Genomic DNA, 24,987 nt, shown 5'->3' with positions numbered 1-24,987 from the left:
TCCCCCTCCCACAATCAAGTCCCCCTCCCTTGTCTGCCCAAAGAGCAATCAGGTTTCCCTGACCTGTGGGAAGTCCAAGGACCGCCCACCTCCATCCAGGTCTAGTAAGGTGAGCATCCAAACTGCCTAGGCTCCCACAAAGCCAGTACGTGCAGTAGGATCAAAAACCCATTGCCATTGTTCTTGAGTTCTCAGTAGTCCTCATTGTCTGCTGTTCAGCGAGTCTGGTTTTATCCCAGGCGTTTTCAGACCCAGGCCAGCTGGCCTTGGTGAGTTCCCTGTAGAACACCCCCTTGTCTCAGTGTGTAGGTGCACCCCTCGCGGTCCTGAGTTCCTTGCTCGTGCTCTCTCTCCTTCTGCTCCTGATTTGGACCTTGAGATTTCTGTCTGGTGCTCCAATGTGGGTCTCTGTCTCCTTTCATTGCCTGATGAAGGTTAATATTCAGGAGGATGCCTATATGTTTTTCTTTGGGTTCTCCTTATTTAGCTTCTCTAGGATCCCGAATTATAGGCTCAATATCCTTTGTTTATGGCTAGAAACCAAATATGAGTGAGTACATCCCATGTTCCTCTTTTTGGGTCTGGCTTACCTCACTCAGGATAGTGTTTTCTATTTCCATCCATTTGCATGCAAAATTCAAGAAGTCCTTGTTTTTTACTGCTGAGTAGTACTCTAATATGTATATATTCCATACTTTCTTCATCCATTCTTCCATTGAAGGGCATCTAGGTTGTTTCCAGGTTCTGACTATTACAAACAATGCTGCTATGAACATAGTAGAGCATATACTTTTGTTGTATGATAAGGCCTCTCTTGGGTATATTCCCAAGAGTGGTATTGCTGGGTCCAGGGGTAGGTTGATCCCGAATTTCCTGAGAAACCGCCACACTGCTTTCCAAAGTGGTTGCACAAGTTTGCATTCCCACCAGCAATGGATGAGTGTACTTCGTTCTCCACAACCTCTCCAGCAAAGGCTATCATTGGTGTTTTTTATTTTAGCCATTCTGACAGGTGTAAGATGGTATCTTAAAGTTGTCTTGATTTGCATTTCCCTGATCACTAAGGAAGTTGAGCATGACCTTAAGTGTCTTTTGGCCATTTGAACTTCTTCTGTTGAGAGTTCTCTGTTCAGCTCATTGCCCCATTTATAATTGGGTTGATTAGCCTTTTACGGTCTAGTTTCTTGAGTTCTTTATATATTTTGGAGATCAGACTTTTGTCAGTTGTGGGGTTGATGAAGATCTCCCAGTCAGTGGGTTGCCTTTCTGTCTTAGTGACAGTGTCCTTTGCTTTACAGAAGCTTCTCAGTCTCAGGAGGTCCCATTTATTCAATGAGGCCCTTAATGTCTGTGCTGCTGGGGTTATACGTAGGAAGTGGTCTCCTGTGCCCATGTGTTGTAGAGTACTTCCCACTTTCTCTTCTATCAGGTTCAGTATGTTCGGACTGATATTGAGGTCTTTAATCCACTTGGACTTGAGTTTTCCATGGCAATAGATATGGATCTATTTTCATTCTTCCACAGATTGACATCCAGTTTTGCCAGCACAATTTGAAGTATACTTTTAGCTCCTTTATCGAAAATCAGGTGTTCATAGATTTGTGGGTTAAAGTCAGGGTCTTCTATTCGATTCCATTGGTCGACTTCTCTGTTTTTATGCCAATACCAAGCTGTTTTCAATACTGTAGCTCTGTAATAAGAGTTTGAAATCAGGGATGGTAATGCCTCCAGACGATCCTTTATTGTATAAGATTGTTTTGGCTATCCTGGGTTTTTTGTTTTTCCATATAAAGTTGATTATTGTCTTCTCCAGATCTGTGAAGAATTTTGATGGAGACTGCATTGAATCTATAGATTGCTTTTGGTAGAATTGCCATTTTTACTATGTTGATCCTCCCAATCCAAGAGCAAGGGAGATCCTTCCATTTTCTGGTGTCCTCTTCAATTTCTTTCTTCAAAGACTTAAAGTTCTTGTCAAATAGATCTTTTGCTTCCTTGGTCAGAGTTACCCCAAGATATTTTATGCTATTTGTGGCTATCGTGAAAGGTGATGCTTCTCTGATTTCCCTCTCTGTTTCCTTATCCTTAGTGTATAGGAAGGCAACTGATTTTTTTGGAGTTGATCTTGTATCCTGCCACATTACTAAAGGTGTTTATCAGCTGTAGGAGTTCTTTGGTAGAGTTTTTGGGGTCGCTTATGTATACCATCATATCATCTGCAAATAACGAAAGCTTACCTTCCTTTCCAATACGAATCCCCTTGATCCCCTTATGTTGTCTTATTGCTATTGCTAGAACTTCAAGCACTATATTGAAGAGGTATGGAGAGAGTGGACATCCTTGTCTTGTTCCTGACTTTAGTGGGATGGTTTTGAGTTTTTCTCCGTTTAATTTAATGTTAGCTGTCGGCTTGTGGTAAATAGCTTTTATTATATTTAGGTATGCCCCTTGTATCCCTAATCTCTCCAAGACCTTTATCATAAAGGGGTGTTGAATTTTGTCGAATGCTTTTTCAGCATCTAATGAAATGATCATACGGTTTTTTTCTTTCAGTTTATTTATATGGTGGATTACATTGATAGATTTGTGTATGTTGAACCAGCCCTGCATCTCTGGGATGAGGCCTACTTGATCATAATGGATAATTTTTCTAATGTGTTCTTGGATTCGGTTTGCCAGTATTTTATTGAGAATTTTTGCATCGATATTCATGAGTGAGATAGGCCTGTAATTCTCTTTCTTGGTTGGGTCTTTGTGTGGTTTTGGTAGCAGGGTAACTGTAGCTTCATAAAAGGAATTTGGCAATGACTCTTCTGTTTCTATATTGTGAAATACATTAAGTATAGGTATTAGCTCTTCTTGGAAGTTCTGGTAGAAATCTGCATTGAAACCATCTGGTCCTGGGCTTTTTTTGGAAGGGAGATTTTTGATAACAGTTTCTAGTTCTTCGCGACTAACAGGTCTATTTAGATTGTTCACCTGGTCTTGGTTTAGCTTTGGTATATGGTACTTATCTAAAAAAATGTCCATTTCTTTTGCATTTTCCAGTTTTGTGCATACAGGCTTTTGTAGTAAGATCTAATGATTCTCTGAATTTCCTCTGTGTCTGTGGTTATGTCCCCCTTTTCATTTCTGATTTATTTGCGTGTTCTCTCTCTGTTGTTTAATTAGTTTGGATAGGGGTTTGTTGATTTTCTCCAAGAACCAACTTTTTGTTTCATTGATTCTTTGGACTGTTTTCTGTGTTTCTATTTTGTTGATTTCCACCCTCAGTTTGATTATTTCCAGTCTTCTACTCCTCCTGGGCGCGTCTGCTTCTTTTTTTTTCTAAAGCTTTCAGGTGTGCTGTTAAGTCCCCGATGTATGCTTTCTCCGTTTTCTTTAAGTGGGCACTTAGTGCTATGAACTTTCCTCTTAGCACTGCTTTCCTCGTGTCCCATAGGTTTGAGTATGTTGTCTCTTTATTTTCATTAAATTCAAGGAGGATTTTAATTTCTTCCTTGACCCAGGTGTGGTTCAGTAGTTGACTGTCCAGTTTCCATGAGTTTGTCAGCTTTCTGGGGGTAGCATTGTTGTTGCCTTCTAACTTTAATCCGTGGTGATCTGATAAGACACAGGTGGACACTGATATTTTTTTGTATCTGTGGAGGTTTCCTTTGTTTCCTAGTATGTGGTCAATTTTCGAGAAGGTTCCATGAGCTGCAGAGAAGAAGGTATATTCTTTCCTATTTGGGTGGAGTGTTCTATAAATGTCTGTTAAGTCCATTTGCTTCATTACCTCCAATAATTCTCTTAATTCTCTATTAGGTTTCTGTCTGATTGACCTGTCCATTGGAGAGAGAGGTGTATTGAAGTCTCCTACTACTAGTGTGTGTGGTTTGATGTCTGCCTTGAGTTCTAGTAATATTTCTTTTACATAAGTGGGTGCTTTTATATTAGGGGCATAGATATTCAGGATTGAGACATCATCCTGATGAATCGTTCCTGTTATGAGTATAAAGTTTCCATCTCGATCTCTTCTGATTGATTTTAGTTTGAAGTCAGTTTTGTTAGAAATTAGTATGGCCACACCTGCTTTTTTCTTAGGACCATTTGCTTGAAAGACCTTTTCCCAACCCTTTACTCTGAGTAGATGCCTGTCTTTGTGGTTTAGATGTGTTTCTTGCAAACAGCAGAATGTTGGATCCTGTTTTCGTATCCAATCTCTTAGCCTGTGCCTTTTTATAGGTGAATTGAAACCATTAATATTAAGTGATATTAATGACCAGTGGTTGTTTACTCCGGTTATTCTTACTGTTTTTGGTAGTAGAGTTTGTGTGTCTCCCTTCTTTGAATTGTTCTGGTGAAGGGTTGCTAGATGCCTGAGTTATTGTAGGCAGTGTTGGATTTCTTGGGTTGCGATTTTCCTTCTATTACTTTCTGTAGGGCTGGATTTGTGGCTACGTATTGTTTATTTTTTTATTTTTTTGGTTTTTCGAGACAGGGTTTCTCTGTAGCTTTGGAGCCTGTCCTGGAACTAGCTCTTGTAGACCAGGCTGGCCTCGAACTCACAGAGATCCGCCTGCCTCTGCCTCCCGAGTGCTGGGATTAAAGGCGTGCGCCACTACCGCCCGGCACTATGTATTGTTTAAATTTGGTTTTGTAACTATTCTTTTTGATGTTGTTTTTGTTAATGCGTGTATACGACCCGAGTGTGTGTATGTGATGTGTGTGTATGGCCTGAGCATGTGTATGTGCGCCACGTGCACAGAGGTGCCCACAAAGACCAGAAGAGGGTGTTGAATACCCCAGAGCTGGAGTTTCGGGTGGTTGTGAACTTGTGTGGATGCTGAGAATGGAATCAGCTGTCTGTGCTTAGCACCAAGTTCTCACAAAGGTCTCTCAACCGTGGTGCTCTCTCTGCTAGCTGGGTTCCCTGGGTTTCTGTTGCCTGCCGCTGTCTGCTATGAGAGGGCAGGGACCCTGTCTATGTCCAGCACATTGGCTGCTAGCAATGGATCCTCACTGGATGAGTAGATTCGAGATGACGGTCTAAAGATCAAACACTGAACCATCTCCACCTTTCTCAGAACGCTACCCAGAGTCCTGAGTTGAAACCACAGGGCGAGGCTTGATTCTGCAGTTAAAAACAATTACATTTATCAGGAGGTGCCGGGGCACGTGGGTCAGGGTATCATATGGACGTCGAAAGGCAGACAACCCGTGGGAATTAGTTGACTCTTACCATGTGGATCAAACTCAGGTACTCAGGCTTGGCAGGAAGCACTGTATCCAACAAACCATCAGAGAGGTGGGAAGAAAACCAGAGGGCCACAGAAGACCAGAAGAGGAAACTTACAGAAGGCACAGGTGTGGTGGTGTGTGGGGGAGACTTTAGGGATGCTGGCTTTGGGGAAGCAGTCACAGTGGTAGGTGCAGTTAGGGAAAGTTGAGGGAGGCGCCAGTAGAAGGAGGCCACCACCACAGTGCTGAGATGAGCTTTCTGGACACACTGAGCCACAGGCTCATCAGGGAAGCCTGACTGGCACAGATGTTCCTGCCTTCTCTAAGCAGAGGCAGAGATGCAGGTCAGTGAAACAATATCAGGACCCATTCTCAAGCTGTGGTCAGGAGCCCTCACCAATGAACCAGCACAAAATGAAGCTCCCTTACCTCCGTCCTGCTGGGACCAGTCTCCGGGACTCAGCTCACTCAGTGCGGTTTCAGATCTGTACCATGGGGACCCTTCATTGGAAGGGATGTCTGTGAAGCTGGCAAATTTATCCAGGGCAATCCACTCCTCTTCAGTGACACCCGAGAGCCGTGGGAGGGTGTAAAATATGGTCTGAAACAAGAATCGTCAAAGCTAAACATTTTCCCTAGGAAACAAAGGAAAAACCAACATGGGCTTTATTATCGCTGGCTCTTCTCCCACGCCACCCTCTACTGCAGGTTCTCTTTGTCACTTTGCCCTAGGACACTCAGGGGTTCATTTAGGTACCCCCAAGAGCAGGCAGGGCCTCTCCTCCAGCTCTTCTAACTACATGTGACTAATGTGCTCTTATCAAGGGCGCACCATGCTTCAAAGGGCAGTGTCACTAACAAGAAACGTATGCCGGAAGGCAGTTTCCTGGCCACCAGACACTTCCCATGCCAGTTCCATTACAGACATCCAGAGCCCGAATCCTGGCTCGACAGTGTAACTCACTGTGTGACCTTCCTCAGCTTCAGCTCCCATGTGTGTAAGAAGGTAGGATAACTGGTGCCTATGAGGCCACCTTTCTGCCCTTCCCTCTTGAAGAACACTCAGTGGTGGAAAGGCATGAGAGAGAAAACCCAAGGAACAGGCAATTTAAAAGTGAAATAAATGGCCCTTACGGCACACATCTCTGTAGGCAGTTTTAAGGCAAATATTGTTTGCTTCAGGCTAGCCATTTTGTGCAAATCTGAACTGACGTCATGACGGAGAGTACTGTTTATTAGGTGGGCCCCTGAGCCCAGCTCAAACACAAAGCCTCGGTGACGGAGTCGGGTAGGGTGTCAGCTCTCTGCACCACAGCCCACACAGGGAGCCCTCACCCACTGCTGCACACAGACCACCCTGCCTGCTGCTGCTGCAGGTGAGGGATGAGGGAAAGGAGGAAGGACTCAGTGCTTACTGGCTGCCTGGGAAAAGTGGGCGGGGTTCTAGAGATGTCAGGAAAGCATGGACAGAGGGCTCTGGGAGCCAAGGGACACAGACAGTGTGCTATGATATGTGAAAAACCTAGTATGTTTTAACCCAACAAGAATGGCATGCATGTCGTATGTAGCACATCTCACAATACGTAGAATGTCTTCAAAGACAGCTTTAAGCAAACCATAAAAGAACTGGTTGCATAGTAGCTGATCTAGATTCCCCAGAGGAGAAGTCTTCCAGGCCGGACATCTGCACAGCAAAGCTGAGTAGATAGCACAGATTTGTTGCTGGAGTTGAAAAGGGTTTAGGTCTTATGTGTTATGCAAATTTTAAGAGTTTACACAATGGAGTCGTTTATATACTAACTGTAATAAGTATATTTACAGTTCTTAAAGGTACACAAGCACTATGCTACTAATGAGCAAAGTGGAGTACCACTTGACAGACACATACTTCATCACCCAGAATCAAAAAGGGTTAACGGCCATTAACAAGAGATCATCTGTTCTTGCATGGATCATGGCTTCAGGACAAGAAAATCTCACCTGCACAAAGGTTCTCTCACTCACTTCCTTTTAGAACTCTGATCTCTGTTTAGAGTTAAATATTCCCTTCCAAGGTTTACAAGCCAGACGCTGCCAGAGAAATAGAAAGTGAGAATGACTAGCCAGTTGTCACCGCTGAGGTCTGAACCGCGAGCACAGCACAGGACGGGGACGGGAGATGAGCCTGTCCTAGTCCTCCAACAGCTGGGGCAGGGGAGGGCCAAGTCAGGGCTGTGACAGCAGACAGCCTAATCACAGAACGCCACAGGTCACGGAACAGGAGACAAGCCTGTCCCTGTCCTCCAACAGCTGGGGCAGGGGAGGGCCAAGTCAGGACCGTGGACAGCAGACAGCCTAATCACAGAACGCCACAGGTCAAGGGACAGGAAACAAGCCTGTCCCAGTCCTCCAACAGCTGGGGCAGGAAAGGGTCAAGTCAGGACCGTGGACAGCAGACAGCCTACACTGGGAGCTCTCAGCTTACCTCCAGACAGTAGTCCTTCAGGGGGTGGAACGTGGAGAAGAAGAAATGGTCCTGGATGCGCTGCCAGTTCTTCCTGGCATTCCTGAGGGGAAGGACAGGAAGTGAGGCAGGACTCGGAAGTCAACAGTTCTGGAGAGGGAGGTCAATAGATTATCTTTAAGAATCCCATCCCAAGTTCGTACTCCGGCTCTTAAACATCCATGTGTATGTTCTGGCTCCATCTCTGAGGTTGTGGTTTGAGTGAGAAATGTCCCCCATGGCTCATGTATTTGAACACTTGGTCCCCAGCGGGTGGTGCTGTTTGGGAAGGTTTAGGAGGTATGGCTTTGCAGGAGGAAGTATGTCATTGAGGGCTGGCTTTGAGAGTTCACAACCTGGCCCTCCTGCCAGTCTGTTTCCTTATGTGATTCCCCGCCGCCATGCCTGATGCTTGCTGTCATGCCCTCCTCAGTGTGACAATCACTTCTCCCTCTGCACCCGTGAGCCAGGACAAACCCTTCCTTCTGTAAGTTGCTTTCAGCCGTGGTGTTTCTCAGAGCAACAGAAAAGTCGCAAACATAGGGTGACTGGGGATTAAACCCTGGGGCCTCATGGTGCTCTGTCCCAGCACTCAGTGTGCTTTTGGTTTGTTTGCTTTCAAGACATGGTTTCTCTATGTAGCCCTGGCTGTCCTGGAATTCACTACATAGACCAGGCTGGCCTCAAACTCACAGAAACCGACCTGCCTCTTCCTCATGAATGCTGAGATTAAAGGTGTGTGCCACCACTCAGTGAGCTTTTTAAATGGCAACTTTAGAAAGATTCTCATTTTTGCTTTGGTGTCTTGAGACAGTCTCAGGTTAGTGTGGGTAGCCTTGAACTACAAATAAAACAACAAAGGTTTGCCCTGCTGTTTTGCAGAACTGGGGTTTGAGCCCAGGCTTCCTGCCCTCCAGAACATACTTGTTACTCAGCTAGCCCACGGGATTTTGTATTTTGAAACACAACTCAAAGATAAACAGAGACGAAGTAATGCTTTTAGAATCATGCAAAACCAACTAAAGGAAGAAAACCCAGGTCTCTTAGTATCAAACAGACACTGGCCAGTAGAACATGAAGACTGTAGAGAGAACAGGCTAGCTTCATACTCAATCACATACCATCGACCAAAGTCACCCACCACCTGCCAGCGTGAGGAACCTGTGGGGTTAGGATCCCTGTCTCTGGCTGGTAGTGGACCTTCTTCTCTAGAGGGCAAATCTTACATAAGCTGTGGTTTTCACCCTGAAGGCACACGACACAGCTAAATAGTATCTATCCATTCTCAAAAACCAAGAGCACCAACTATGAGCAAGGGTGAATTCTTAACTCAGCCACCAGGTTGGAAAGGAGAAAGTTATGTGACAGGACAAGCAGCTTAGAACTGTGCAGAACTTTCAGGCCACGAGACTTCCTGTACTTTACTCCTTAAGGGATTCTCTGCAGAGGTTCCTGGCACTTCACCATCCTCACTGCCTGTGGTTTTGGAAAATGAGTGACATGAAGTACTTTAGACATCCCAAGTCTAAACAGAGACTAATGGACTCCAAAAACCAACTGCATCAAGGGAACAAGTGTCTGCCACTTGCCTGTCAAATGTGTTGCAGTATAGGCTCCATCCCTGTCCAGCCGCCTGTGCAATCTCCCAACTCTATCACTTGCTACACTGAGCCTGCTTCTCCTGCACGCTGGCCTCACACCGGTCCGTTTCCCTTCCACTACACCAGCGCCTTGGACCTGCTTCTCAAACAAAGGCAAAGCCCGTAAGTATCGGTCACGTTCATCCTGACTCTCTCAGTTCTGAGTGTCTGGACACTTGTCCCAGGTCTCTCAGAGGTCTCTCAGATGACCTTCCTCCAGGGTTCCACCTGCCTCCAGTCTCCACTTCCCACAGCTGCTTCAGGGGCTTCTCTCACCACTTCCTGCTCTTCCTCTGGGAGGCACAGATCACGTTCCCTGAGCTGCAGACAGAAGTCTGTATTTGCCATGGTGCCCTCGATATTCCCATCACCTACTAAAAAGCCTGTGCACTGCTGACTGCTTGGCAGTCCTCGGTTCAACTGAGCCACAGAAGACAGGACCTTCGTCCACATGCTGTGTGTCTGCCTCAGAGGACTCAGGGAAGGACAAGCCTTCAAGGACATAGAGAGTGGAAAGCTCAGGATGCCCGGTGCTCACTGGCTATGTCCCTGTTTGGAACCAGGAGTTCAAAAGATAAGTGATACCATACAAGGATGTTTTCTTGCTTAATAATAACAATGATAATAATAACAACCTATATGGGATCTGAGCCAACTGCTTCTAGGGACCAGGGATTTTAGGATCAACAGGCAGAGAGAACACAGCTCAGTGCCAAACAGCCATGATCTCACAAAAGAAAGTAGTGTTTGGCTGGAAGTAGGTGACAGAGGGATGAAAGGCAGCTCTGGGGTCATAGCTTCCTGCTGTGCTGGGAACAGAACTGAGAGTTCACAAGGCTCAAATAAAGGATGGAGAGAAAGAATAAAACCCCGATCTGGACTCTGTAGCTTAGCACTGTCTGTCGCACGGGGCTGACCAAGTCCTCTGTGCCCAGCACAGTGAGACACTGACATATTAGAGGGTCACAAGGCCGCTCCCCACTCCTCCAGGCTCTCCAGGGAAGAACAGAGCCGTGAGGCATCCTCACCCTGCTCCGTGCATGCTTTCCGCCTGGCTGAGGCTGCACTCAATGACTGTGGTCCAGGCATCACACTCTTGGAACTGCAGGGCTTTACACAGGTGCCAGGCCTTCTTGAGGGCCACCAGAGCGTAGAGTCGGACGCTGAAGTTGTGGCTCAGACACCACTGCAGGGCAACGGTGAGGGCCTGCTTCAGAACCAGCTTCTGGAAAGACAGACACTGCTTGTGGGGAGACATGGCAACATGAGCCAGACTGTAAGGCATGGAGGACCGGCAGAGTGGACATGGAGGACCGGCAGAGTGGACACGGAGGATGGACGACAGAGTGGACACGGAGGACCGGCAGAGTGGACACGGAGGACCGGCAGAGTGGACATGGAGGACCGGCAGAGTGGACACGGAGGATGGACGACAGAGTGGACACGGAGGATGGACGGCAGAGTGGACATGGAGGACAGGCAGAGTGGACACGGAGGACTGGCAGGACAGCTGTGACCAGCTCTGGCAAGCCTTTCACTGTCCTCACCACAGGGCTGCCTCTTCCTCCTGGGCAAATGAGCCCAGCAGCACTCACAGCTGTCTCATGGAAAACGGTCTCTGGGGTCTTCATTTCTTTAAGGGCTGTTGTATGCCCCTCTCCTACAGCCTAAGTTGACAGGGACCTTACGCTAGACTAACACAGCCACTGTGTTCTAGACATGACTGCACCTGATTACATGCCCCAGGCTGAAGTAGCCTAAAGGAGCCCCACTTTTGGAGAACAAGAGGTATCTATCCACTTTCCTCCTTTGAGTGTTAATCCCTTGAACTCCCTAAAAACGAACTTGAGCCACATAGAAGCGAAATTGAGATGTGGGAAGAAGAAAGCCAGGTGTGGGATACCTGAGGGGACAGCATGATGACCCGAGCTCAGGGTAAACCTGGCCTATGCGAGCCCTGTGTTAAACAGAAGACTGTGGGGTCTCCTCCTCAGTCCTCAAGCCTTCTGATGCTCTACCACAGCCTCCTACACAAGGTCACCTGCAGGACAGGCTGCACTGGCTGGTACCCACATCTACAAGCAATGCCAGGGCTCATACAGGGAAGCCACGGGGGAAGGGAAACTCTAAAGTGAGGAAAGAGAGGACTGGGTATGTGGGCTCCATGTGACCATGCCTAGGCCATGTGACCACTCCTAGATCCATCTGTATACTCTGTAAACAGGCTCCCTGAGACCACTCCTAGGTCTGTCTGCACCAGCGTTTGTGAAGGAATCTCCACAGAGGAGGGGCTTAAGAGCTACTATCCTAGCTGAGGAGTTGACAGTGATGACTTCTACCAGAGGGAGAGCTGTGGGAGGAAGAGGCAACTTTCCTTAAGGGTGTGGTCCCTGATTCACCGCCTACACTCTGGGGGATGGCATCACACACCCAGGAAAACATGGTCAGCACAAACTGGACTTGATGAATTATATTTTAAAAAAAGCTGGGCGGTGGTGGCACATGCCTTTAATCCCAGCACTCAGGAGGCAGAGGCAGGCGGATCTCTGTGAGTTCGAGGCCAGCCTGGTCTACAAGAGCTAGTTCCAAGACAGGCTCCAAAGCCACAGAGAAACCCTATCTCAAAAAACGATAGATAGATAGACAGACAGACAGACAGACAGAACATTAAGCTGGGAAGGGTGGAACGATGGGGAGCAGTGGAGGATTCCCATGATAAAAATAGATTGTATGAAATTCTCAAAGACCTGATAAAAATATATGAACAACAACAAAACCTGAGTGGCCAAGAATTTAAACCCTATTTCGATACTTGTAACAAAAACAAAAGCCATTCACACCCACAGGAATCACCCATGAACTTGTACTGGGCGTGGAAGGGGAAGGGAAGGAGAACTGGAGACCCCCACAAGGACCCTTGACAGTTGGGGGTGAGTATGGAAGAGGGTGGATCAGGGAGAGGCTGGGGAAGGGGTAGATATCATCAAACTGCAATGGATGAAATTCTTAAAGAATAAAAAATAAGGAAGAAACACATTCATGAAGGAAGAACAAGTCCTCCAAACTGACATAAATGTATTCCTTTTTAGAACACCGAGCTCATAAATTCTTCTTGCTAATAATTCAGACTCACCTTTTCCGGAATATTCTGAATGATGATGTCCAAATGTGATAAAACAGATAAAAATGTACAAATGCTTGTTTTAAGTTTTTCTTCACCCTGACAGAAGATGAGGAAGAGAAATTGTCATTAACTTAACTGTGAGTAAAGGCTGCTGGACTCCGTCCGGCACGTAGATGTGGGAGGCAGACTCTGTCCTTTTCCCTGAAGTAGCTTGGGCTTGCCACGTCTAGGGTACAGGGCTGGAAACCCAAGAGGGAGGACACCTCCTGTAGCCCAGTGCAATGCAGGCAGAAATGTGGGTACGATCCAATAGCACCAGATGGCACCAAATGCACCAAGCCTAAAGGACAGGAAATCCTGCCTGGGGCAGGAATGGGTTCTGGGGTCAGTACAGAGGGAACTGGAAAAGAGCAAGATGAATAAAGACCCCGAGCAGAGGAGGTGAGGGTCTCACTGGCCCTTGGGATAGTATCCTGCTATTCCATCCAAGGCTGCAGATACATCTCCACATGCCAACCTTTTCCTAGTCAGAAGAGTATGAAGAAAACCTTTACTTACATAAGAAAAACAGTCCCAGAACTTTGGAAGAAACTGAGGGAATTTATGAAGAATCAATATAATAATCCACTCAATAAAATATTTTATAGATGCTTGATTGTTGGTGAAGCCAGCATGGAAAATCTTATCAATAATTCCATTCAAGAAGTTCTGAGGGAGAAAACATAAATTAAACTGTTAACACACTGTTCCTATTCAGTTTTAGAAGACTCTCCAGCTGAGGTTGGAAAGATGGCTCAGTGGTTAAGAGCACTGGCTTCTCCTGCTAAAGACCTGCTGGGTTCACTTCCCAGAACTCAGGGCAGTTCACAACTACCTCACTCCAGTTCTGGGGGATCCAACACCCTCTTCTGGCCCCTGTGGGCACTACGCGCACACACACACAGAGTACACATGCATGCAGACAAACACACATGCACAGACTGTCTTCGTGCTGGAGCAGTTCTGAGCTCTGCACTGTTTATTCAGGCATCCATTGTATGACAAAGGTTTTGATTTGCTAGGCTTTTACAGGAAAAGGGAAAGATACAGAAGTCTAACAATTTCCCTAGTTACATACTTCCTGCATTTCTGTGGGTGGTGCATATGTGTGTAAATATTTGTGTGTGTAGATGTGGGCACGCACACGTGTGTAGGCAGGCCAGAGGGCTTCAATGTTAGGTGTTTTTCTCACTCACTCTCCACCTTGGTTTTTTGAGACAGGGTCTCTCACTGACCCCAGGCTTCTCCACTTTGGATAGACTAGCTGACCAGCAAGCCTTAGAGCTCCTCCATCTCCACCTTCTAAGCAATAGGGGGTGCGAACAAACGTCAGTTTTTATGTGACCTCAAGTCCCACTGAGCCACCTGTCCCGTGTCCATTCCATCATCCGTGGTTTTGGTTGAACCCCCCCAACCCAACACATACTCAGTTATGTGTTTAAGTGGCAGCATTCACATGCAGCCTTATTTCACACGTGGACCCCGCAGCACAGAAACAACACCCGGAAGGGGAGCAAAGCTGCTTTTCCTACGGCGTGTCCATCCACCTACCTCTGGCCTCTCAGCTCCATGGCCATCCCCTCCCCAGCCCCAGCTGTTCTCTGGCCCACACTTTGAGCTCCAAATTCATCCCTCCCTCTATCCTCTCCACAAACATACTTCTGCCTGAGTGATGGATGATACACGTGTGAGCATCAAGTGGAAAACGATTTATGTAAGTCTATTTAAAAAATAGTGCCTGCTATGTTTCTTAAGAGGAAAATCATTCTTAAATATGACTTGTGGTAGGAAAATGGCAAAGATGCTCATTTTTTAGAAACTACTTTTGGTTATTGTGTTTGTATAGTTATGAGTGTGTGTGTAATGTACACACAAAGAGAGGTCAGGAAAACTTTTGGGAGTCAGTTCTCTCCTTCCACCATGCGGGTCCTAAGGATTGAACACAGATTGTCAGTCATCATGCTTGGCAGCAGGCAGCCTCTGTCCGTCTGTCTGTCTGTCTGCCTCTTCCTCACTCTCTCAGACACAGATTTGTTGTTGTTGTTTAAACTCTATATAACTATTCTGGCTGTCCTGGAATTTGCTTTGTAGACAGGGTGGCCTTGAATTCACAGAGATCCACCTGCCTCTTGAGTGCTGGGGTTAAAGGTGTGCGCCACCACACTCGGATTTTTTTTTTTTAAATAAAAACAATATTACAGAACATGAGAACTATCCCACCTGATCAAATCTGGGGAACAGGACAAGCAGCGTCTGCCACACCCGGTTCTTCACCCGGTGCTGGAGGGAGTTCTCATGGTAGCGAGCTCTGGATTTGGATGCGGACTCATCCTGGAGAGACAGGGTGGACATCAGGAGTGAGACACCGTGACAAACAGTCAATGACACCTCTGGACACAAGATGGCAGCACCCAGCCCTTCTGCACCAGAGCTTTTCTTCCTGGCTTTCAACCAAGCCAGCCAGGCAGTCCACCTTCCTCCCTTACACTGCTTTTATCAGGTCTTTTTTTCCAAGACAACAAGAAAGGTAACTAACACAGCAGCGTTTGAGGGATCCTCAGATCCTCTGGGTGTGCCCTTCCTGGTATTTGCTGGTTTGCTTCATCCCACACACACTGTGTGGATGCAGCACAGCAAACACAGTACAACACAGACTGGCAACCGAAGTCACACGGATGAAGACTAAAAGGCCAAGGGAAGCAAACCAGAGAACCTGAGGGAGACAGGTACTAACTAAGCCCTACTCAGAGTCGGGCTTTCTGTGGTAAAAGGAGTTTAGAACGACTTACTCCCTGTCTGTTTCCATATCCCTGTCTGTCTGTCTCCACATCCCCACCCATCTGTCTCCACATCCCCGTCAGTCTGTCTCCACCTCCCCGTCCTTCTGTCTCCACATCCCCGTATGTCTGTCTCCACATCTCCGTCTGTCTCCACATCCCCATCTGTCTGTCTCCACATCCCCATCCGTCTGTCTCCACACACTCGGGTCAAGCGCCAGGCCGCAGCCTGGAGAGCAGAGTTGGCGCAAAGCAGGAAGAAGGCTCCTCCGCACCTTATCCAGGAGTCTGATGGCAAGATCTTCTATAAACAACTTGTGGGACACGTCGGAGCCATCTAGCAGACACAAAAACTTGACAGCACAGATTCGCACATAATAATCTTCTCTCTTAGTACTTAAAACATAAAATGATAAACTATGTTAATATGTTTTAGAAAAAGAAAAATGCATCCACTGTTTGTACCAAATGTCATCACAAGTACCAAGTCCTCTCCTGAAATGTGCTTGAGGTCTATACTTAATGAGCAGCCTTTGCACTGGGAGGCAACAGATCACAACAAGCAAATATCTTACAGGAGAAGAGCACAGAATGGGCACAAATCCACCAAGGATACACACACACACCAAACAAAAAATAAACATGTCCCTATCGATAATGTCATAACAGACCCAGACCCTAGCAAGACAAAGAGGAACAAGAACATGACTCTCAACTCCATAGCCTGTCTCTGCCTCCTGCTATACAGGAAGCGCCCTGAAAGCCTGCCCATCTGCAGCAAAGTGAAACCCTCAGTGTTTCCAGTCCTGGTTAACTCTTACAATGTTAATAAGTATCACTCTACTATAACAAAAAGCACTTGGCAACACACACTGGAAAGTATCACTCTGACTGCTCTGTTAAACCAGCCCAGCAAACAGATAAAATAAACAGAACACAATGAACTAGGCTGGAGAGATGACTTGGCATTTTAAGAGGATGTACAAACTATCCACAAGACCTGAGATCAGTTCCCAGCACCATCAGCTCACAGCTGCCTAGAACTCCAGCTCCAGGAGGCACAACGCCCTCTTCTGGCCTCTTTAGGAACCTGCACTCACATGCACATACCCATCCACAAATACACACAGATCTGCATAAATAAAAGTCTTTGAATACAACTGTAGCAGTGCTCACACTTCCTGAAGATACAGATAGCTCTGATGTGAACACCTGTTATAAATATGACGATTACTTGTCGGCCTTGCCTCTAAAATCACAATAAAAGGTCAATCAGATGAGAGCCATCTACCTAGAGTACACCCTCACAGCCTACTCCATACACATTAGCTACATACACCAATTACCTAGGAATTTTTGTGTGTTAATTATTCTTCAATGAAAGGGCTTTAAAAACCCAGGACCTTTCATTTACTCTGTTTTTGTGCATAACACATTTACTTGTTAAAATAGTAAATATGAATTTGATGATAAATTTTACAACCAAATAAAGGGTTACAGAATAAAGGATGCACCCAGACCCCTTCCCCCAAAGAGGAGGGGGGTCTGTGTTATCCGATGGCACATCTTTTGGGGTTTCTCAGTGAAACAGTTCTGGCTGTCCTGGAACTCGCTCTGTAGACCAGGCTGGCCTCAAACTCACAGAGATCGGCCTGCCTTTGCCTCCCAAGTGCTGGGATTAAAAGCATGTGCTACCACTGCCCGGCCTGATGGATGTCTTTACTTGGACTAGACTATGCACTCAATTTTTGAAAGTTTATTAACTCAGTAAATGGTGAAGATAAAAATAAAATACACAAGCAAAGAATAATATTATTTTTAACACATTTTGAAGGCTTGTGTTATGGTTTGATTAGGAAACTGCGCCTCAGGTTCGTGTGCTGATGGCCTGTTCCTGAGGGGTGGCCCCATTATGGAGTTTGTGGAACCCTGGGGAGGTGAGGCCTGGTTGGAGGAGGCGGGTCACCGGGTCCTTAAGGTTTACAGCCCTGTCTCACTTTCCATTCTCTCTGCTTCTAGGCTCTTAAAGCCACTGCTATAAGCCAATCCTAAACTATATATACGATTGTATATCCTGGACTATATCCCCAAACCTCTCTTAAATTGCTGTCAGACATTTAACCACAGAAATAACAGTGATTAATAGTAACAATAACAAATTAATACAGCTTGTTCATTAAAATAGATATAACGATAAAACATTAATCTATGAATGATGGAGCTAGAGAGACGGTTCAGCAGTTAAGAGCACGAGCTTCTCTTTCAGAGGACACAGGGTCAATGTCCAGGACCCACATGGCGGGTCACAACCTTCTGTAACTCCACTTCCAGGGGATCCTTCTCAGCTCTCAGGGCCCCAGGCATGCATGTGGTACACAGACATTAGTGCAGGCAAAACTTACCCATACATATAAAATAAAAACAAATATCCCTTAATGTTATGAATAAAGACTGCCTTGGTCAAGTGGGAGGTCTCACTAGCATCGAGACACAGGAAATGGCTGCACTTACTCCTCTATGATGATGTTTGCCGCACAGTCGGGTCCAAGGTTTTCTATGAAGGTTTGGACATCCTGAATAAGTCTTAAAAATGTGGGAAGAAAAAACAAATAAGAGATTCAGGAGAAGAAAATATTAAAGCCCCAAGGTTAATGCTACAACCTTCTGGCTGAAAGCTCAGCACACACGTTAACTCCACCCACGTGTGAGAAGCTGACACAGTAGCATGTTTACCTCTGATCGCGCCTAAACACTGTTCCAAACACACAAGCCTCCAGGACAAGTTCACTGTAATCCTTAGCACTGGAGAGTGAGCCCTGGGACACCCCAGAAGAAGCTGCTACCCAAGACTGGCAGCAATGACGGATCAGAATGTTGAAGGCCCCTGTTTTCATGGAGGACATTTCGATAATCTTGCACATAATCTGAAATGAAGCACAGCACTCGGGTTAACCTCTGGCCAGGCCAGCAAAAAAGAAAACCAGGAGCATAACAGTGATCACACAGAAGTGTAATCCTTCTGATGATGGTTCCTAAAGAAATAGCCTTCTGGCCTGGGACGGTTAATCTTTAAAGTCAGCGTGGCAGATGTAGATGAGACACGTGTCGGTGAATGCCTGCAGGACGTTTCTCCCAGAGACACTTCAGTGAAAACAAAGATCCACTCTGAATGCAGTGGCGCTCTGCAGGCTGGGGTCATAGGCTGGATCAAAAGGAGGAAGCGAGCAGAGCGCTGGCATTTATCTCTCTGTTTGCTGACTATGGATGCCACGTGACCAGCTGCCTCGTGTCTCTGCTGCCATGCCTTCCCCACCGTGTTGGAATGTGCCAGGCATTCAGTCACAGCAATGAGAGAAGTAACACAGCTGGGTCCCAAACTGTGCACTAACTAGAGAATACATACAGATTGTGATGTCAACGTACAAAGGGGTTCCAACATCGAAAACAAAACCCTCAGGACCTGCTGGAGAGTATTTTCTTTTTATGGCAGTATATTTACTTTACTGACATGGTAAATGGGAGTTGTGTGATAAATTTAGTGTTTCAAGAGTGTGTGTTAAGTCCAGTCTTCCTGGCCGGCCATCCACCCAGCGCTCTCCAGGAGAGGTGTGTGCCAAGGACATAGAAGGAGAGAGCAGCCCCTCCCTGCAAAAACAGGACCTCAGTGCTCCAGGGGGCCAAGAGCATATAGTCTGCACCTTCCCACAGTGACAGAAGGGCAGAAACCGGAATCAACCTGAGTCTCCAGCAAGACAGAATCCCATTGGGTTATCCTCCCTGTTGAAGGAGTACAGCCACCCCTCACAACCCTAGGGAACTGCTCCTGAATGCCCCTGGACGGCCAAATCAACAAAGGCTTCAAGCCCTGCTTGTGTAAAGCGGTGTGCAGTCTGAATGGAGCCTCCATGTGGGAACATTCTAGCTACTTTAGATCAGACGTGCAACCTGGGCCCACGGCTGCAGCTGGTCTAGGAGGGTCACACATATCCCAACATATCTGCAGACTGATGTCATGCTGCAGTACCCGAAGGCTGACACCCTGCTCCTAGTGATCGCTGGGTGACTGGTAATATCTAATACAGTATAAGGAGGGGTCATATTTTTATAAACAACAAAAAGGCAATACTGATGCAATTTTTAAAATATCCCTTTTTAAAATGCTCTTTAAATTTTTTTCACGTTCATTTCTTTTGGGCAGGGCACACAAACACCGCAGGATGGATGTGGAAGACAGAGGAAAACATTCGGAAGCTGCTCCCAACTTTTACCAGGTGGGTGGAACCTAACTCTGGTTTCCAGACGGCAGCAAGCGTCTTTACCCACTGAGCCATCTCTCTGGCCCTCAAATGTTCCTTATTGTCTGATCTGTGAATGGGGAAGCCTCGGGTGCAGGGGTTGTCCACACCTCTAGAAAACAAAGAACTTTCAATCCCCGTATTTCTCTACAGGAGGCTTAAAGTACAATGTGAGCGCAAGGGCTAGCGCCAGCCCCGCCATGCCCCGTTATGCCCCTCCAGTCCCTGCCAGTGTCAGAGCACACCAGCTCGGCTCCGCACCATGCTCCTGCCACCCTCCAGGAGGAACAAGGCTTCCAGGAGTTCGGCCTCCTGAGTTCCCCATCCTTAACTTGCCAAATGACTCAAGTTTGATTTTGGTGGTGGTGGTGGTTTGTTTGTCTTGAGACCGTGCCTCACTATGTAACTCTGTCTGGCCTGAAACTCAGTATGTAGACCAGACTGGTCACAAACTTAAGAGATCCACCGGCCCCCGCCTCCTAAGTGTGGAGATTAAAACGTTTGCTGCCACACTCAGCTGTGACTCAAGGGCTTAAACCCTGTTTGAACAAGGTGGGAAGAGCTGTGTCTGAGTGTGAAGTGCGCCACAGGCTCATGGGTAACAGCCCCTTTGTCCACCTGGTGGTGATGTTCTGAAAGGTGGCTCTTTGGAGGAGGACAGCTAGACTGGCCCTGCTTTGGCTGTTCTCTGCTTCCCAGGGCACTAATCTGTCAGGAGTGGCTGCTTCCCTCTCCTTCCACTACAGAGGGAACAGCCACATTCCTTCCCTGTCACAACGGACTGTAGCCCCTGAAACTGTGAGCAGGAGCCAACTGCTCCTCAAGTCCTGTCTGTGGACTCTCCGGTCACAGCAGGGCAGGTGGGAGCCTCCTGAGCCTCCTGCCGCTGCCACGTTTCCTCATCTCACGCAGGAAGGCATTCTGAGAACAAAGCCCTAGTCCTAGTGAGTAGTTACAAACACCCTCTCCTTTCACCGTCTACAGACTGTCCAACACGCAGAGAGAAAAGAGTTACCTCCTTGATCCTGAAGTATGCCTGGCCCTTGAGTTCTGCAGCAACGGTAAGAATTTCATTATCGAAAACAAAGTGGACGAAAGCTTTTAAGTTAGGCCAGAACGTCAGCTGGGTGTTGCTCAGGGAAGATATCGTTTTCCAGGCCAGGTCAAAAGATTCTATGCAGAGCGACTCGTCGGAAGTCAGGAGCTGGCAGAAGGGGTGAAAATACTCAGTGGTGAAAAAACCCCAGAAGGGCTGCTGTTTCTCCATCACCCAGCCCTCCTTCCCCTCCGTCTCACCTTGGGAACCAGCATCTCCATGCAGTGGAACACAGGTAAGATGTGGCCGGCAGGGAGCACGGTGAGGACATCCAGGGCCGACCGCAGGGTCTGCACAGGCATCTGGACAGCAGGGAGACGGCACTCCAGCGTGTCACTTTCCGTGGCTGGGATAAGGAGGCGGTGTTTCCTCAGCAGCCAGCAGAGGCAGACCCACTGATCGTGCAGATACTGGGCCACTGTTTTCCCCCATCCTTGAGAAGATGGTGATTCTTCAAAAGCACTGAGATTTTGAAAAGAAAAGACACTAAGTCACTGACTTTCCCAGATTCGTCTTCCTGGGAACGAGGCAAAGCAGATGGGTGGTTTGAGAGTGGTCTAGCTCCTGCAAATCCTTCCACAGAGCTGGGAGGGAGGGAACTGGGAGGTGGGGGCTCTGCCAACTTTTCCATGGGGAGGTAAAACAGCATGAAATCCTCTCCATGATCCAGGTAATTTACAGGCTTTTCAGTCTCCAAAATCACATGTTTCCTTATGTGCCACCCAGGCTCCAACACTGTCAGAGCAACCGGAAACAGACCGCGGCAAAGGATATGTGCAGCACATGTGTCCAACAGCCTGCCCACTAGACACTGGAGCCACCGCACAGACTTGACTTGAGAGACTGGCTGAAAACTAAGTCAGCAGGTGTCTGACACGGGAGATGAAGAACCTAACGGTACACTCTTGACCAAAATGGAGCCTCATCTCCCCAACTCCCTCCCCAACTCCGCTACACCGTGAACACCACACCACCGGGGATCCCTAATGACCACGACTGCACAAAAACCAGATTGCTACACCTTAACAAAAATGTTCCTCATTCACCTGCCGTTCTCCAAGGGATGCACACAGCTGTTCTGCTCCTCTGAGTGGGGCTTCTTCAGCATCTGATTGAGTGGAAGAGCTGACAGGAACCTGTCCATGGGCTCAGCATCAGGAGACTCCAGCTGCAGCACTGGGTGCCGGTCCACAGCCTCACACAGAGCTGCCAGGGTAGCCATGCTGACCGCTCTCTGCACCTGACGGCCCAGGGTTGGTTCCTGCAGGGGACAGGACAACCCTGATGTGAGGGAATCGAATCTCAGTCTGAGGCAACCGGGGCTGCAAGGCTACGGCACCTCATTCCCTGCTTATACGACAGATCAGCTGCCTCTGAGTAACACGGCCCTGGCCTCGTCTGGGTTTGAACCCAGGAGACAGCCACTGAAGCTGGGCTTTTAGCCACTCTGCCTTTCTGGGATGTTTAAGAAATGCCTACGGGTGCTAAAATTCAGCGCCGACGTAGCTGCGTAAATCACAACACAAACTATGAATAATAATCAAAAATAATAAAATAATCAAAAAGAAAATAAACAGCACCGTGTAGGCTTGAGGGGCATCGGGAAGGAAGGAGCGAGACCCTGATCCAGCAGAGGCTGCCACTCCCTCTCCTGCAAGGGTCAAGCCAGATGGAAGTCAGGTAGAAGGCACTATGGTCACAGTATAAAACCACCCAAGCTCACATGAATACGTGGTCCTCAGCTGCTGGTACTGTTTGGGGGTTCTGGAATCCTAGTTAGTAGGAGTGGGACCGTTCTGGTGCGAGCTCTTTACTTCCTGGTTTGCTGTGACAGTAAGACAGGAGCCTCTACACCTTAACACCCTAACACTTGTCTCTTAAATGCTAAGTAGGAAAGAACCCTTCCCTTCAGTCACCTGTCAGGTGAGTAAAGAGCACAGACTTGTGGGTACCCGGGGCAGCTGCAGCCCAGGGCACATGGGACCAGGGAAGGAGCCAAGCACAGCGGCTGAGATCTAAGACTGATGATCCTGTCCCGGGCCAGCGTGAGCAGACGACCTGGGTCACCTCCCGTATCTGAGGTGACTTAAGACTGAAGAGCTGCTGGGTTGAAGGGTGAAGAACCCAGCAGCTCTGGAGGCTGAGGTAGGAGGAGCATGAGTTCAAGGTCTGTCTGAGCTACAAAGAAAATTCAAGGTTAGCCTGAGTAACCTAGTAAGATTCTGTCCTCAAGTTTAAACAAGGTGGGGTGGGGGAGGATGATACACGCCCAGTACAAAGGTTGTGACCCGAGTGTAGTACAGCTGAAGGTGGGATCATGAAAAATCTGGCCATCATCAGAGAGGTCTCTGCACAATGACTCAAAATTAATTGAGAATCAAACATGTGATGAGTCTAAGGTGTTGATGGCTGTGCCTGTCCATACCGACTGTGGGACCTCACGGTGTTGATGGCTGTGCCTGTCCATACCGACTGTGGGACCTCACGGTGTTGATGGCCGTGCCTGTCCATACCGACTCTGGGACCTCACGGTGATTTTGGTTCTGCACACACAGCACTCTCTCCTTTACTTCATGGCACAGAGCCAGTGAGCACTGCCAGGCACACTGAGCACAGACTGAGACTACTGTATCTTATAAGCAGTGTTGTGTGTACAGTTTCCAGCTCTTACAGAAGCATAGGCTCAGGTACAGAAAACAAAGACGTGCATGTGTCCCTACAATGGCTCCTCAGCATGTGAGCATAAACCAGTGTGTCTCTGCATTACACTGTTAGACAAACAAGCACAGCCACCTCACTTGTAGGCTCTTTGCTTTCTTCTTTAATAAAGACTAAACCGTATGCATACCAAAGAACTGTTTTAAAATCAATGTCTTTACGGTTTATTAACTGCAAATGTTTAATTTGTGATCCCATTTTTTTTAGACCTCTAACCCAAGGTTCATGAAAAAGTTTCTTCAGTGAAAAGGGATCACAGGTGAAGCCTGGCAGTGGTGGTGTAACCCTGTAATCCCAGCACTCAGAAAGCAGAGGCAGGTGGATCTCTGAGGTTGAGGCCAGCCTGGTTTACAGAGCTAGTTCCAGGACAGCTAGGGATACCCAGAAAAATCCTGTCTTGAAAATTAAAAAGGGGGGCTGGAGAGATGGCTCAGCAATTAAGAGCACTGACTGCTCTTCCAGAGGTCCTGAGTTCAATTCCAAGCACCCACATGGTGGCTCATAACCATCTGTAATGAGATCCAGTGCCCTCTTCTGGCATGCAGGCACACATATAGGCAGAACACTGTATACTAAATAAATAAAGTTTAAAAAAAAAAAAAGGAAGGAAGGAAGGAAAAGAAAAGGGGTCACTAGTGAAAAAAGATTAAGGCCTAGCTTAGGGTATTGAAACCAGCAGAAGGAAGGAGGGATGGAGGAACAGAAGGAAGGGAAGGAGGGAGTGGAGAGAGGTATCAGATCTCCATTACAGCTTTGACATGTCCCAACTCTACAGTATTACTACCTGGTGACAGAATCTTAACAATCAAATTTCATAAAATCCCCCTCATAATTCCAAAACATCGTGGAGCAATCAAATGGGTATTCCTGGCCGGACATAACTACACACCTTCAGCCCAGGAGGATTACCTGTTTGTCCTCAGCCCCCTGCAGATGGTGAATGCATGCGTTTTTCAAAGGAGAGATGATTCGGGTGATGGGGTTGCCTGCTTTCCAGCCCAGCTTCACCTGGAGACTCGTAAGCTCAGCCAACACCGTCAGGTATAACTGGCAGCGGTCCAGATCTGCCACCTACAACAAAAGTCAGGACACACAAGAACAGCGGGACCTATAACTTTCACACAAGCACAGTTCAGAGAGGAAGCAATTCCTGCATGTAAATGCACTAACAACACAGTGCCCAGGACATCTCCACGCAGGCTAAGAATGTCCTCCTTTGCAGTCTGGACTCTTCCAGAACCCGATGACACCTTTCAAAGCACAGCATCGGAACCCTCAGCAACTAGGAAGCCTTGGGAGGCAGAAAGTCTTCCATGAATTCTTTCTTTTTTTAAACACATAGTAATATACACAGCAGTAGGTATCTGTATTTCCATTTCTGTATAATGAATTTTGTGTGGTCGCCACAATTTCCCTCCAGTCTTCTCACCACTCCCAATGGCCTTCCTCCTTCCAATCACCCCTTCTGCTGCCTCTGGAGTAGGAGTGGGAGGTTGTGCACAGATGCATGCGTGAGGGGTTGCTTACAGAATGGGCAACTTCCCAGTGGCTACACCCCTGAAGAAAATACTTCTCCTTCCCCTAGGACAGCCT

The 24,987-nt window shown here is 47.3% G+C and overlaps 1 protein-coding gene and 1 long non-coding RNA gene across 3 annotated transcripts in view; one reads left to right on the top strand and one right to left on the bottom strand.

The window, feature by feature from the left end:
- The window catches only part of Tarbp1 (TAR (HIV-1) RNA binding protein 1), a 50,651-nt gene that overhangs the window by 1,856 nt on the left and 23,808 nt on the right, over nt 1-24,987 (bottom strand). For both annotated transcript variants that reach the window (XM_041650271.1, XM_041650272.1), the window contains exons 14-26: nt 24,304-24,465; nt 21,723-21,937; nt 20,877-21,138; nt 20,596-20,784; nt 18,019-18,209; nt 17,797-17,868; nt 15,561-15,681; nt 14,729-14,839; nt 13,028-13,177; nt 12,479-12,565; nt 10,374-10,570; nt 7,688-7,769; nt 5,653-5,824 (exon numbers count right to left, since the gene is read on the bottom strand). In XM_041650271.1, the coding sequence (XP_041506205.1) occupies nt 5,653-5,824; nt 7,688-7,769; nt 10,374-10,570; nt 12,479-12,565; nt 13,028-13,177; nt 14,729-14,839; nt 15,561-15,681; nt 17,797-17,868; nt 18,019-18,209; nt 20,596-20,784; nt 20,877-21,138; nt 21,723-21,937; nt 24,304-24,465 (2,011 nt within the window). The remainder of the gene's footprint in view (nt 1-5,652; nt 5,825-7,687; nt 7,770-10,373; nt 10,571-12,478; nt 12,566-13,027; nt 13,178-14,728; nt 14,840-15,560; nt 15,682-17,796; nt 17,869-18,018; nt 18,210-20,595; nt 20,785-20,876; nt 21,139-21,722; nt 21,938-24,303; nt 24,466-24,987) is intronic.
- On the top strand, nt 7,807-21,729 carry LOC121447170. The gene is made up of 5 exons (XR_005974169.1): nt 7,807-8,192; nt 12,192-12,275; nt 19,484-19,556; nt 20,565-20,911; nt 21,403-21,729. It is a non-coding gene; the product is annotated as an uncharacterized LOC121447170 (long non-coding RNA).

Source organism: Microtus oregoni, unplaced genomic scaffold, assembly GCF_018167655.1.
Source record: "Microtus oregoni isolate MIOR12 unplaced genomic scaffold, Mior012 000004F_ref0000308, whole genome shotgun sequence".
NCBI classification, from domain to species: domain Eukaryota; kingdom Metazoa; phylum Chordata; class Mammalia; order Rodentia; family Cricetidae; genus Microtus; species Microtus oregoni.
This window is presented reverse-complemented; position numbering and strand designations above follow the sequence as displayed.